Source organism: Schistocerca serialis, chromosome 7 (genome assembly GCF_023864345.2).
Source record: "Schistocerca serialis cubense isolate TAMUIC-IGC-003099 chromosome 7, iqSchSeri2.2, whole genome shotgun sequence".
NCBI classification, from domain to species: Eukaryota; Metazoa; Arthropoda; class Insecta; order Orthoptera; family Acrididae; genus Schistocerca; species Schistocerca serialis.
The window spans coordinates 213187039-213203327 of NC_064644.1; the positions used below are offsets into that span (position 1 = coordinate 213187039).

At 42.7% G+C, this 16289-nt stretch overlaps 1 protein-coding gene across 3 annotated transcripts in view; it reads right to left on the bottom strand.

The window, feature by feature from the left end:
* Nucleotides 1-1727: 1727 nt before the first annotated feature.
* The window catches only part of LOC126412091 (glutathione S-transferase D7-like), a 244675-nt gene continuing 230113 nt past the window's right edge, over nucleotides 1728-16289 (bottom strand). For all 3 annotated transcript variants that reach the window (XM_050081512.1, XM_050081511.1, XM_050081509.1), the window contains exon 6: nucleotides 1728-2179. In XM_050081512.1, coding sequence (XP_049937469.1) covers nucleotides 2021-2179 — 159 coding nt within the window. In that variant the 3' untranslated portion in view covers nucleotides 1728-2020. The remainder of the gene's footprint in view (nucleotides 2180-16289) is intronic.

A 16289-nucleotide genomic window follows, 5' to 3' on the forward strand; every position in this document is an offset into this window, starting at 1 on the left:
ACTCACTCTCAAATTAAATCCTTAATCAGTCCAGGCTCACGTACATACCCACACTAATCACTGGCTATCGACAAAGACTTCTTTTATTTAGGGAAATAATTAATAACCGATGCTACTTTATGTTGTGGCTCCCTACAAGGAATGTCATCAGAGTTTCTGTCATCACATGAGAGCTTCTGGGCCGAGTGTTTTAGCCAATCACAGCAAAGGTTTTCACATGCTACTACATACAGGGTATGGTAGAACCTTGTTTGACCAACAGCAAACAAAGACATTCTTCCCAAGCGGGTGACGCCATCGTGCATCATCAATGTGTCATGCTTGAACCTCCACGATCCTCTTGCCCAGAGAGCAGGTCTTGTGACATATTTCACCGTATTCCAAATATTCAATATAAATACTACAACACAATTAATTTGACTTAGAATCTTTGTAATGTAAAAATTTTTGTCTTTTGATAAGTATGAACAAAAAATTAATAAAATTTGAAAGCAACGGCCCCCAAACTACCGCCACCTGTCGGCTAGACCTTATACCATTATACAGGGTGAGTCACCTAACGTTACCGCTGGATATATTTCGTAAACCACATCAAATACTGACAAATCGATTCCACAGACCGAACGTGAGGAGAGGGGCTAGTGTAATTGTTTAATACAAACCACACAAAAATGCAAGGAAGTATGTTTTTTAACACAAACCTACGTTTTTTACAATGGAACCACGTTAGTTTTGTTAGCACATCTGAACATATAAACAAATACGTAATCAGTGCCGTTTGTTGCATTGTAAAATGTTAATTACATCCGGAGATATTGTAACCTAAAGTTGACACTTGAGTACCACTCCTCCGCTGTTCGATCGTATGTATCGGAGAGCACCGAATTACGTAGGGATCCAAAGGGAACGGTGATGGACCTTATGGTAGAGAAGAGACTGGAACAGCACATTACGTCCACATGCTAACACCTTTTTATTGGTCTTTTTCACTGACGCACACCACGTGTGTACGTGTACCTCACCCCTCATGGTAATGTACATATACGTCAGTGAAAAAGACCAATAAAAAGGTGTTAGTATGTGGACGTAATGTGCTGTTCCAGTCTCTTCTCTACCTAAGGTCCATCACCGTTCCCTTTGGATCCCTACGTAATTCGGTGCTGTCCGATACACACGATCGAACAGCGGAGGAGTGGTACTCAAGCGTCAACTTTAGGTTACAATATCTCCGGATGTAAATAACATTTTACAATGCAACAAACGGCACTGATTACGTATTTGTTTATATGTTCAGATGTGCTAACAAAACTAACGGGGTTCCATTTTAAAAAAACGTAGGTTTGTGTTAAAAAAACATACTTCCGTGCATTTTTTTATGGTTTTTATTAACCAATTACACTAGCCACTCTCCTCACGTTCGGTCTGTGGAATCGATTCGTCAGTATTTGATGTGGTTTACGAAATATATCCAGCGGTAATGTTGAGTGACTCACCCTGTATAATGTTGTGAACCAAATTGTTAGTTGACATCTGCATTAGGCATACATTTTTAATACTGCCACTGAACCTTGTTTAGCAAGTTCTACATTGTCTTTGCTGAGTGCACATTTTTAAAAATATTTTTAATTGTTCCTGTGTTGTTGGCTGATGTTCAATAAATATCTGTTGCTCTTTATGTTTCTTTAATCTTAAATGCAGACATATGATGAGAACAGTAGCCAAAAGAATGAATACATAAACAAATTTATTAAGGGATTCAGACGGTTTTATCCACAAAATATTCACAATGACCATGGGCACAAGCAGGAATTGTTTTCCTTTATTAACAAATCTCACTTACATCTTTGAGTCACGTTAGACATATTTTCATTTATTTAAAATAGGGACAGCGCTGCTGTCAGTACAGTCTAAAGATTTTTTTAACTAAATTTTTCTGCAAGAATAAAGCACTGACAGCACTGCCGTAGCAATTCATGAAGTTCCTTTTATTAAAAGTCAGATGTGTTACAATCTGTTACACCTATCTCAAGTATGCCTTGGGCCCCACGATGCTCTTGATGCCGTCTCCGATAAGTTTTTCGCCCTCCGCGTTTGCTTCCTCGTAGCCACGGAATGTGCTTCTGCAGCGTTTCAGCCAGTCACGAATCTTCGGATAAGCACTCATGTCCACTCCTATCGCCTGTTGAACAGAGAAATATGTAATGACGATTCTGCTCATTAAACTGTGCTCCGTGCCGTCGTTGGATAAGCAGCTGCAGCAGCAAGTCGTATACTCCTAACTCACTCATTTGTTACATAGTTTAATTCTTAATTTCTTTGGGTGTTTTTGGTACTTGCATTGTTTAATTCATAAATTTCGGGCGTATTATAGTATTTGAGAGTTGTAGCATCGCGTTTTAGTACCTGAATAGTGTAAAATCGCGTAGTCTCCTTCCGCCGCCGAGCAGTATCAGCAGTGCGCAAGTTGCAGCATTACTGCATTTACTAGGCAATCTTGTATTTTAATAACCGTTTAAATTTTGTGTCGATTTGTTTGCGCTCTCTGTAGATTAGTTCAGACGTTCTTTGCACAACAGTTTTTGGCATGGATAGGGACTGCAACTGCTGTGTTCGGATGCAGGCTGAGTTGGCATCCCTTCGCTCCCAGCTTCAGGCAGTGTTGGCTTCGGTCACACAGCTTGAGGCTGTTGCCAATGGGCATCACTGTGGGGCTCCGGATGGGGGTTTGTCGGGGACGGCCAGCTCGTCCCACGCATCCCCCGATCGGACTACGACTGTGGTTGCCCGGGATACTGCCCGCATTGAGGCTGACCCCTCACCTGTGGTAGAGTGGGAGGTCGTCTCAAGTTGTGGCAGGGGGTGTAAGACATTCCGGAGGGCTGAACGGAAGGCCTCTCCAGTTTGTCTGACGAACCGGTTTCAGGCTCTGTCTCAGGCTGATACTGATCTTCGGCCTGACATGGCTGCTTGCCCTGTTCCAGAGGTTGCCCCTCAGTCTGCAAGATCCGGGCGGTCGCAGAGGGTGGGCTTACTGGTAGTTGGGAGCTCCAACGTCAGGCGCGCAATGGGGCCCCTTAGGGATATGGCAGCAAGAGAGGGGAAGAAAACCAATGTGCACTCCGTGTGCATACCGGGGGGAGTCATTCCAGATGTGGAAAGGGCCCTTCCGGATGCCATGAAGGGTACAGGGTGCACCCATCTGCAGGTGGTCGCTCATGTCGGCACCAATGATGTGTGTCGCTATGGATCCGAGGAAATCCTCTCTGGCTTCCGGCGGCTATCTGATTTGGTGAAGACTGCCAGTCTCGCTAGCGGGATGAAAGCAGGGCTCACCATCTGCAGCATCGTCGACAGGACTGACTGCGGACCTTTGGTACAGAGCCGAGTGGAGGGTCTGAATCAGAGGCTGCGACGGTTCTGCGACCGTGTGGGCTGCAGATTCCTCGACTTGCGTCATAGGGTGGTGGGGATTCGGGTTCCGCTGGATAGGTCAGGAGTCCACTACACGCAACAAGCGGCTACATGGGTAGCAGGGGTTATGTGGCGTGGGCTGGGCGGTTTTTTTAGGTTAGATGGCCTTGGGCAAGTACAGAAAGGGCAACAGCCTCAACGGGTGCAGGGCAAAGTCAGGACATGCGGGGACCAAGCAGCAATCGGTATTGTAATTGTAAACTGTCGAAGCTGCGTTGGTAAAGTACCGGAACTTCAAGCGCTGATAGAAAGATCGAAGCCGAAACCGTTATAGGTACAGAAAGCTGGTTGAAGCCAGAGATAAATCCAGCCGAATTTTTTACAAAGGTACAGACGGTGTTTAGAAAGGATAGATTGCATGCAACCGCTGGTGGAGTGTTCGTCGCTGTTAGTAGTAGTTTATCCTGTAGTGAAATAGAAGTGGATAGTTCCTGTGAATTATTATGGGTGGAGGTTACACTCAACAACCGAGCTAGGTTAATAATTGGCTCCTTTTACCGACCTCCCGACTCAGCAGCATTAGTGGCAGAACAACTGAGAGAAAATTTGGAATACATTTCACATAAATTTTCTCAGCATGTTATAGTCTTAGGTGGAGATTTAAATTTACCAAATATAGACTGGGACACTCAGGTGTTTAGGACGGGTGGTAGGGACAGAGCGTCGAGTGACATTATACTGAGTGCACTATCCGAAAATTACCTCGAGCAATTAAACAGAGAACCGACTCGTGGAGATAACATCTTGGACCTACTGATAACAAACAGACCCGAACTTTTCGACTCTGTATGTACAGAACAGGGAATCAGTGATCATAAGGCCGTTGCAGCATCCCTGAATATAGAAGTTAGTAGGAATATAAAAAAAGGGAGGAAGGTTTATCTGTTTAGCAAGAGTAATAGAAGGCAGATCAAAACGAAAATTTCTGTTCCGACACTGACAATGTTGGGTGTTTATCGAAAAAGTTCAAGGCAATCGTAAAATGTGTTTTAGACAGGTACGTGCCGAGTAAAACTGTGAGGGACGGGAAAAACCCACCGTGGTACAACAACAAAGTTAGGAAACTACTGCGAAAGCAAAGAGAGCTTCACTCCAAGTTTAAATGCAGCCAAAACCTCTCAGACAAACAGAAGCTAAACGATGTCAAAGTTAGCGTAAGCAGGGCTATGCGTGAAGCGTTCAGTGAATTCGAAAGTAAAATTCTATGTACCGACTTGACAGAAAATCCTAGGAAGTTCTGGTCTTACGTTAAATCAGTAAGTGGCTCGAAACAGCATATCCAGACACTCCGGGATGATGGTGGCATTGAAACGGAGGATGACACGCGTAAAGCTGAAATACTAAACACCTTTTTCCAAAGCTGTTTCACAGAGGAAGACCGCACTGCAGTTCCTTCTCTAAATCCTCGCACAAACGAAAAAATGGCTGACATCGAAATAAGTGTCCAAGGAATAGAAAAGCAACTGGAATCACTCAACAGAGGAAAGTCCACTGGACCTGACGGGATACCAATTCGATTCTACACAGAGTACGCGAAAGAACTTGCCCCCCTTCTAACAGCCGTGTATCGCAAGTCTCTAGAGGAACGGAAGTTTCCAAATGATTGGAAAAGAGCACAGGTAGTCCCAGTCTTCAAGAAGGGTCGTCGAGCAGATGCGCAAAACTACAGACCTATATCTCTGACGTCGATCTGTTGTAGAATTTTAGAACATGTTTCTTGCTCGAGTATCATGTCGTTTCTGGAAACCCAAAATCTACTCTGTAGGAATCAACATGGATTCCGGAAACAGCGATCGTGTGGGACCCAACTCGCTTTATTTGTTCATGTTGTCTTGTTGTTGTGGTCTTCAGTCCTAAGACTGGTTTGATGCAGCTCTCCATGCTACTCTACCCTGTGCAAGCTTCTTCATCTCCCAGTACCTACTGCAACCTACATCCTTCTGAATCTGCTTAGTGTATTGATCTCTTGGTCTCCCTCTACGATTTTTACCCATCACGCTGCCCTCCAATACTAAATTTGTGATCCCTTGATGCCTCAAAACATGTCCTACCAACCGATCCCTTCTTCTAGTCAAGTTGTGCCACAAACTTCTTTTCTCCCCAATCCTATTCAATACCTCCTCATTAGTTACGTGATCTACCCACCTTATCTTCAGCATTCTTCTGTAGCACCACATTTCGAAAGCTTCTATTCTCTTCTTGTCCAAACTGGTTATCGCCCATGTTTCACTTCCATACATGGCTACACTCCATACAAATACTTTCAGAAACGACTTCCTCACACTTAAATCTATACTCGATGTTAACAAATTTCTCTTCTTCAGAAACGATTTCCTTGCCACCGCCAGTCTACACTTTATTTCCTCTCTACTTCGACCATCATCAGTTATTTTACTCCCTAAATAGCAAAACTCCTTTACTACTGCAAGTGTCTCATTTCCTAATCTAATTCCCTCAGCATCACCAGATTTTATTTGACTACATTCCATTATCCTCGTTTTGCTTTTGTTTATTTTCATCTTATATCCTCCTTTCAAGACACTGTCCATTCCGTTCAACTGCTCTTCCAAGTCCTTTGCTGTCTCTGACAGAATTACAATGTCATCGGCGGACCTCAAAGACTTTACTTCTTCTCCATGAATTTTAATACCTACTCCGAATTTTTCTTTTGTTTCCTTTACTGCTTGCTCAATATACAGATTGAATAACATCGGGGAGAGGCTACAACCCTGTCTCACTCCTTTCCCAACCACTGCTTCCCTTTCATGCCCCTCGACTCTTATAACTGCCATTTGGTTTCTGTACAAATTGTAAATAGCCTTTCGCTCCCTGTATTTTACCCCTGCCACCTTCAGAATTTCAAAGAGAGTATTCCAGTTAACGTTGTCAAAAGCTTTCTCTAAGTCTACAAATGCTAGAAACGTAGGTTTGCCTTTCCTTAATCTTTCTTCTAAGATAAGTCGTAAGGTTAGTATTGCCTCACGTGTTCCAACATTTCTACGGAATCCAAACTGATCTTCCCCGAGGTCAGCTTCTACCAGTTTTTCCATTCGTCTGTAAAGAATTCGCGTTAGTACTTTGCAGCTGTGACTTATTAAACTGATAGTTCGGTAATTTTCACATCTGTCAACACCTGCTTTCTTTGCGATTTGAATTATTATATTCTTCTTGGATTCTGAGGGTATTTCGCCTGTCTCATACATCTTGCTCACCAGATGGTAGAGTTTTGTCATGACTGGCTCTCCCAAGGCCATCAGTAGTTCTAATGGAATGTTGTCTACTCCCGGGGCCTTGTTTCGACTCAGGTCTTTCAGTGCTCTGTCAGACTCTTCACGCAGTATCTTATCTCCCATTTCTTCTTCATCTACATCCTCTTCCATTTCCATAATACTGTCCTCAAGTACATCGCCCTTGTATAGACCCTCTATATACTCCTTCCACCTTCTGCCTTCCCTTCTTTGCTTAGAACTGGTTTGCCATCTGAGCTCTTGATATTCATACAAGAGGTTCTCTTCTCTCCAAAGGTGTCTTTAATTTTCCTGTAGGCAGTATCTATCTTACCCCTAGTGAAATAAGCCTCTACATCCTTACATTTGTCCTCTAGCCAACCCTGCTTAGCCATTTTGCACTTCCTGTCGATCTCATTTTTGAGACGTTTGTATTCCTTTTTGCCTGCTTCATTTACTGCATTTTTATATTTTCTCCTTTCGTCAATTAAATTCAATATTTCTTCTGTTACCCAAGGATTTCTATTAGCCCTCGTCTTTTTACCTACTTGATCCTCTGCTGCCTTCACTACTTCATCCCTCAGAGCTACCCATTCTTCTTCTACTGTATTTCTTTCCCCCATTCCTGTCAATTGTTCCCTTATGCTCTCCCTGAAACTCTCTACAACCTCTGGTTTAGTCAGTTTATCCAGGTCCCATCTCCTTAAATTCCCGCTTTTTTGCAGTTTCTTCAGTTTCAATCTGCAGTTCATAACCAATAGATTGTGGTCAGAATTCACATCTGCCCCTGGAAATGTCTTACAATTTAAAACCTGGTTCCTAAATCTCTGTCTTACCATTATGTAATCTATCTGATACCTTTTAGTATCTCCAGGATTCTTCCAGGTATACAACCTTCTTTCATGATTCTTGAACCAAGTGTTAGCTATGATTAAGTAATGCTCTGTGCAAAATTCTACAAGGCGGTTTCCTCTTTCATTTCTTCCCCCCAATCCATATTCACCTACTATGTTTCCTTCTCTCCCTTTTTCTACTGACGAATTTCAGTCACCCATGACTATTAAATTTTCGTCTCCCTTCACTACCTGAATAATTTCTTTTACCTCGTCATACATTTCATCAATTTCTTCATCATCTGCAGAGCTAGTTGGCATATAAACTTGTACTACTGTAGTAGGCATGGGCTTTGTGTCTATCTTGGCCACAATAATGCGTTCACTATGCTGTTTGTAGTAGCTAACCCGCACTCCTATTTTTTTATTCATTATTAAACCTACTCCTGCATTACCTCTATTTGATTTTGTATTTATAACCCTGTAGTCACCTGACCAAAAGTCTTGTTCCTCCTGCCACCGAACTTCACTAATTCCCACTATATCTAACTTTAACCTATCCATTTCCCTTTTTAAATTTTCTAACCTACCTGCCCGATTAAGGGATCTGACATTCCACGCTCCGATCCGTAGAACGCCAGTTTTCTTTCTCCTGATAACAACGTCCTCTTGAGTAGTCCCCGCCCGGAGATCCGAATGGGGGACTATTTTACCTCCGGAATATTTTACCCAAGAGGACGCCATTATCATTTAATCATACAGTAAAGCTGCATGTCCTCGGGAAAAATTACGGCTGTAGTTTCCCCTTGCTTTCAGCCGTTCGCAGTACCAGCACAGCAAGGCCGTTTTGGTTAATGTTACAAGGCCAAATCAGTCAATTATCCAGACTGTTGCCCCTGCAACTACTGAAAAGGCTGCTGCCCCTCTTCAGGAACCACATGTTTGTCTGGCCTCTCAACAGATACCCCTCCGTTGTGGTTGCACCTACGGTACGGCCATCTGTATCGCTGAGGCATGCAAGCCTCCCCACCAACGGCAAGGTCCATGGTTCATGGGGGGAGGTATTTGTTCATGAGACCCAGAAAATATTAGATACAGGCTCCCAGGTAGATGCTATTTTTCTTGACTTCCGGAAGGCGTTCGATACAGTTCCGCACTGTCGCCTGATAAACAAAATAAGAGCCTACGGAATATCAGACCAGCTGTGTGGCTGGATTGAAGAGCTTTTAGCAAACAGAACACAGCATGTTGTTATCAATGGAGAGACGTCTACAGACGTTAAAGTAACCTCTGGCGTGCCACAGGAGAGTGTTATGGGACCATTGCTTTTCACAATATATATAAATGACCTAGTAGATAGTGTCGGAAAAATCCCATGCGGCTTTTCGCGGATGATGCTGTAGTATACAGAGAAGTTGCAGCATTAGAAAATTGTAGCGAAATGGAGGAAGGTCTGCAGCGGATAGGCACTTGGTGCAGGGAGTGGCAACTGACCCTTAACATAGACAAATGTAATGTATTGCGAATACATAGAAAGAAGGATCCTTTATTGTATGATTATATGATAGCAGAACAAACACTGGTAGCAGTTACTTCTGTAAAATATCTGGGAGTATGCGTGCGGAACGATTTGAAGTGGAATGATCATATAAAATTAATTATTGGTAAGGCGGGTACCAGGTTGAGATTCATTGGGAAAGTCCTTAGAAAATGTAGTCCATCAACAAAGTAGGTGGCTTACAAAACACTCGTTCGACCTATACTTGAGTATTGCTCATCAGTGTGGGATCCGTACCAGATCGGGTTGACGGAGGAGATAGAGAAGATCCAAAGAAGAGCGGCGCGTTTCGTCACAGGGTTATTTGATAACCGTGATAGCGTTACGGAGATGTTTAACAAACTCAAGCGGCAGACTCTGCAAGAGAGGCGCTCTGCATCGTGGTGTAGCTTGCTCGCCAGGTTTTGAGAGGGTGCGTTTCTGGATGAGGTATCGAATATATTGCTTCCCCCTACTTATACCTCCCGAGGAGATCACGAATGTAAAATTAGAGAGATTAGAGCGCGCACGGAGGCTTTCAGACAGTCGTTCTTCCCGCGAACCATACGCGACTGGAACAGGAAAGGGGCGTATTGACAGTGGCACGTAAAGTGCCCTCCGCCACACACCGTTGGGTGGCTTGCGGAGTATAAATGTAGATATAGATGTAAACTGCTGAACAGTTATCACTGCTGTTGCACATGTAGTGTGAAGTAATGCCAATTAAAATAACAGAGAAACTTTAGGTGTAAAGTTTTATGTTTTGGTGTGTTTCTTAACATAAGAATAATTAGTAAATATACAGTTGCATTCCATTAGGCTGTGTGCCTGAAGTCATTACTTGCCATTTACTCGGTGAAATTACTATATCATGTGGCTATAATTAAAGTGCAGGTGCTCACAGATGTCCAGTTTGGGCTGTAAGCAACGTATGACAGCGGAACTTAGATATACAAATGTGTTAATGCGGAATCTCGGTGTTTATGATGTCATATCTCCTGATCTACGTGAGATAAAGTGAGAAGAAATATTATAATCATGTACATTCAGTGGCATAAGTGGATACTGTCGACAGAATGTGTTGCGCATTGAGTTAGAACCAAAGAAGTAATAAATTTAAAAGTCATACACAATGCTGCGCCGCGCGGAATTAGCCGAGCAGTCTAAGGCGCTGCAGTCCTGGAGTGAGCGACTGGTCCCGGCGGAGGTTCGAGTCCTCCCTCGGGCATGGGTGTGTGTGTTTGTCCTGAGGATAATTTAGGTTAAGTAGTGAGTAAGCTTAGGAACTGATGACCTTAGCAATTAAGTCCCTTAAGAAAACACAAACACACACACATTTTTATAATATGTATGGACTATTACAAGAGCATAAATAATTTTGGACGAATGGGGGAGGGAGGATTGCAGTGGCAGTTGGCGCGGACGAATTCGGGCAGCCCGGTGAAAAAATATTTTAGGAGCCAAACGACAGAGTGTGCTCTCATCACATACCCCTTTTGCTCTCCACAAATTTCACCCCATCTTTCCGTACCGGAACTGGTTTCCATAACTGAGTACCGCCCATATGACCAAATTAGGCGATATTTTGCCATTTGGGCATGATAGAATAATGAGCAAAATTTTTAAAGAAATGCAACTATCGCCTTTTGGCCGAAGTTTTTATTGATTACCGCGATTTTTGAGCAACAGAGAAAAATCGAAGTGTGTTTTCATGCAATGATTTTAATTATATGTTATTTTTAATTATATGTACCACTCCACTGCTTTGTGAAATACTGAAATATCACAATCTCAAAGTTCTACCAGCCACCACATAACGACTCCAGTACTAACATAAAATTGCCGTAGATAGGTAATTAGGCTATTACAGTAGTGTGTACTTATTTTTGACTCAACATAACGCCAGCAGACGAATCAAAAGCGGTTTTCCTCTTCTATCTTGTTACAAACATATCCATAATTAGAAACCATCACAACAGCACACAGCACAAAAACTATAAACGGTATCACATACATTAAATTCAACAGCAAGTAAGAACTGAACTGATTAGCAAAACAATAACTGAGATCAGACAAGACCATCAATAGGTCTTGGCTAAAATGGGGCTGGGGGATAGGCAATACTGCTACGGATGAATAGATAGTTTAAATCTTTAGTTGGCCTTGCTGACTATCGATAGTGCAAATCCCTTTTTCGTTGTACAATTAAAAATCAAAATATCTTTCAGTTTCACTACATGGCAAATAGGCCATGTGTTATTTCATTTAGCTGATTTGAGGAGGTGGGGTTCCGGACGCACTGGACCCTCCTCCCCTTTAGCTACGTTCAAAAATGGCTCTGAGCACTATGGGACTTAACATCTATGGTCATCAGTCCCCTAGAACTTAGAACTACTTAAACCTCACTAACCTAAGGACATCACACAACACCCAGTCATCACGAGGCAGAGAAAATCTCTGACACGCCGGGAATCGAACCCGGGAACCCGGGCGCGGGAAGCGAGAACGCTACCGCACGACCACGAGCTGCGGACTTCAGCTACCTACTTGACCGGGTGAGTAACATGGGGTGTTACCTCATCTTCTATGAAAACAGTGGCTTAGACGCAGCTGCTCTCTTCCAAAGCAGAAACTGCAGCACGTACATTAAATTCAACTGCAAGTAAGAGCTGAATTGATTAATAAAACAATAGCTGAGCTCAAGCAAGGCCAGCAGTTTGTCTGGGTTAAAACGGATATGGGCGATAGCGAATAGTTCCATGATATTTTTTTTTCAGTTCCATGATATTTTTTTTTCATAAGGCGGGCCCACAGTCATAATATATTTCTTTAAAGTCAGTACCGCCATTAGACTGTTGTTTATTTACAGTGTTACATTTACACTTACACAATCATTATTTCGGCTTCAAAGTGCCATTATCAAGTGTTTTAAGTGTTATAAATTGCCTGGAATGGCATACTGTCACATTAAAAGAACGCTATTAGACACATTGTCTAAGAGTCGATATTTCTGGCAGAGCCTACTGTTTTGTTTCATTACTGTGTACACCATCTTGACTGCAGTCAAGAAATATCGACTCTTAGAGAATGCGTCTAATAGTGTATTTTAATACAGTATGCCATCCCAGGCAATATAACACTTAAAACACGTGATAATGGCACTTTGAAGCCGAAATCATAATTGTGTAAGTGTAAATGTAACACTGCAAGCCGGCCGGAGTGGCCGTGCGGTTCTAGGCGCTACAGTCTGGAACCGCTCGACCGCTACGGACGCAGGTTCGAATCCTGCCTCGGGCACGGATGTGTGTGACGTCCTTAGGTTAGTTAGGTTTAAGTAATTCTAAGTTCTAGGGGACTGATGACCTCAGAAGTTAAGTCCCATAGTGCTCAGAGCCATTTGAACCATTTTTGAACACTGCAAATAAACAACAGTGTAATAGCAGTACTGACATTAAAGAAATAGTGCTATGGGTGCACAGACAGTTTAAATTTATCACTGGTCTTGCTGACTATCAATAGTGCATATCGCCTTTTCGTTGTACGATTAAAAATCAAAATATTTTTCAGTTCCAATACATGGGAACTAGGCCATGTGTAATTTCGTTTAGGTGATGGAGGGGATGGGTGTCCTGACACTCACCTTTAGCTACGTCCTTGAATGGGTGAGTTACATAAGGTGTTGCCCCATCTTGTTTGCAAAGCGTGATTTAGACACAGCAGCGCTCTTCGAAAGCAGAAATCATACACTGTCTCGATAACGTGCAGATGTCATGGTCGACCTGACAGGTCTTCTAGGTGTATTCCCTTCAAAGAGGAACGGACTGAAATTAAACGTGCTTCTGAATCCACACCAGATAGTCACCTACGGCAAGTGCAATGGCTCTTGTGCACAACAAAGGCTTTAACAGTACCCCAAATTCAGCAGTTCTGTGTGTTCACTGCAGCCTGTAGTTTAAAATGTGCCTGGCCATATACCATCAACTTCGATCCGTGCCAGAAGCCGGAGAGCAAAATCAGAACGTTGTCGCGGATCATAACGTTTCAATTGCTAGACCACGTGGATCTTCTTACCAGTGTGATGTAGACCGCAGAACGTTCCATACTGTTGACGATTTCGTGATACTGCACGAGCACTAGCACTGCTTGGGGCACATGTGGTGTGGTCAGTTACAGCAACAGCAACCTCGTCAATAACTTAAACTGGGATAGAACACCTTCCTCTTCCAGGTGCCACACCAAGCTCACCCGAGTTTTCGAATTTCATTGTAATCTTCTTTAAACCACTTAACTACATCGGTCCTTTCCTCAGAGATTTCAGATGGCGACACTCTCTCGAAGTAGCACCGTAATTGCTTCCGTCCACACAAAAGAGTGTCACTGACAGTACGCGGTCCCTCTTCTCGATAGCATAATGTTCACTCACGTTATGGCTTGTCAAATGACAGCGTGGATGTCACACTGTCATACAAGCAGTGCACAGCGTCAGATCTGCACCTGGTGGCCAAAATTTGAACTAATTATTTCCCAGTGTAAATCGGTTCCACATAAATGCATTAGCATATATACCAAATTTCGCCGCTATACGATAACTATTGCCCACGCTGGATCTCCATGAGTAGCTGCACTTACATTTGAAATTGTATAAAAAATCATTTTCGAAATTCACTAAAACTTCCTGTTGGTTAGGATATGCCACCCATGCAGGTGCGACAAAGTATACAAAATATACCCTTGATGGATGTAGGGAGAAGCCAGTGTAAGTCTATGCGTGACGTACTATGAACAATGAGACATGTCTGAATATCGACAGTTACCCATTAGTTTTAGTTCCAAACACCTCTGCTATGTAATTAATATTGTACACGACTCCCTTTTGCTGTTACTGAAACATTCAATCTCTGGGGAATATTTTCACCATGTTTAGCTTCACCTCACATATAGGATTCACATAACCTCTCTGATCGGTCTTCACAAAGTTTATGTTCATCATTTCCATGGAGAACCAATGTTCCACCTTCCTTTTAGGTTGCAGTTCAATCAGTTATGTCATTGTTATTAGCCAGTTACTTCAGTTCATTTCAGGTGTTTTCATTCTTTATTAAATTTCTACTTGTGCAGCACTTCTCTCTCCTCAATAATCAGATCTCTGCTCTCATCTTTATTTTTATTTAGGCAACTCTCGCTTCCATAAACATAGTTTTATGAAGATTAATTTCTATAAAGTTTCCGGTTTTGTAGCTAAGTGTTACGTTTATTGCACCACGTATTTCCTGAAATCTGTGCATCTTTGCATGTATACCATTAACAAAATCATAACAGCAGAGACGTATTTCGTTGGTAATTCTATTTCCGACCATACTGGGAATATACCCTGAAACACTGTAACTTTATTCTTATGTAACGATGTTTTAAGACTATATTCTGTACATATATGGTTTAGCAGATGTACTGCTGATTTGAGGTCACCTTCAATTACTTCTGTTCTTACTTTATCCTCTCCAAAATCAAATACTGGTACATGTATTCCAGCGTCAGAAATATCAGAACGGTTTTCACTGATAACTTTCGGCTCGTTCAGTACCAGTGCAGTGGTCCTTACCTGAAATTAACACATTGATCCTTCTCCGTCATCCTTGAACGTCTGTAACATCATCACGGAACCACCCGGTATATACAGGGTAACAATTATTGAACAACAAGAAATAAGATCGTCGTAAATTCTGAACCGTTTACGTTAGGAGTTCAGACTGGACGGATGGCCGCGGGGAATGGTGAGAATCAGTACACGCTGTATGGTTTGGTTTAGCGACGAAGCCCACTTTCATTTGGATGCAAAATTGGCGCATCTGGGGGACTGAAAATCCGCACTGCGCGATGGAGAAGTCTCTTCACCCTCAACGGGTGGCTGTGTGGTGTGCAATGTCCAGTAACGGAATAACTTTTGCGATATTACTTGGTGACACGGTGACTACCGAACGGTACGTGAAGGTTTTGGAAGACGATTTCATCCCTGTAATCCAAAGTCACACTGATATCTACAAGTTGTGCTTCATGCAAGAAAGAGCTTGACTTCATCGATGCAGGAGAGTATTTCATGACCTGAAGGAACACTCTGGGGACGGCATTCTGGCTCTGGGGTACACAGAAGCCACTGGCATCTGCCTCGATTGACCGCCATATTCTCCCGATCTGAACACATGCAACCCCTTTTTGTGGGGTTATATTAAAAAAAAGATGTACAGCAATAACCCCGAAAACCATTGCTGAGCTGAAAACAGTCATTCAGGAAGTCATCGACGGTATCGATGTCGACATTTCAGGGGAGCATGTAGAATTTCGCTATTCGTCTGCGCCACATCATTGCCGATCATGACAAGCATATCGGACATGTCATTACTTAAATGTAAATATCTGCAGTGACGTTTATACGTTGAATAAAGTATGTGGACGCCGTAGTTTGTAACTAATTTAGGTTTTTTAACAAATAGTTCAATAACTGTTACCCTGCATATACATTTACAGGCGCCGGCGTCTGTAAGTTTGACACTCTGTCCCCTCTACAACGTCTAGAAGTGCGTAACATTAGTTGTGAAACACCTTGTATAAATACAATGTTAGTCCACTTACTGAAAAACAAATACTAATTTTCAAGAACATTGTATTTCAATCTCCAGGTACCAAGATTTCTCCATTAAGCCTGATTATAATACTCGGCGAAAAAAATTATTTCAGCTTCTTGAATACATAATGGAAGATCAATCAGATGTAACAAGAATTGTTCCAGTATCTTCCTGTGGCGCCCCTACAGTGATTTCTTTGTTCCTCATCCTGACCGATCGAGGTGGCCCAGTGGTTAGCACACTGGACTCCCATTCGGGGGGACGACGGTTGAAACCTGCGTCCGGCCATCCTGATTTAGGTTTTCCGTGATCCCTAAATCGCTTCCAGCAAATGCCGGGATGGTTCCTTTGAAAGGGCATGGCCGACTTCCTTCCCCATCCTCTCCTAATCCGATGCGACCGAAGACATTGCTGTTAGGTCCCCTCCCCCAAACCAGCCAACCCATTCTGAAAATAACGTTCCACTGTGACCAGTCCTTGCCTTTATTAATGCAACCTTCTGCACGTAGGACGATGAAAAGAAAAAATATAGCGTACTCGGGTGTTTTTCTTTCAAGAAAATCATTTAAGTCAGTATTACACAGATTTTTAATAGGGTCGG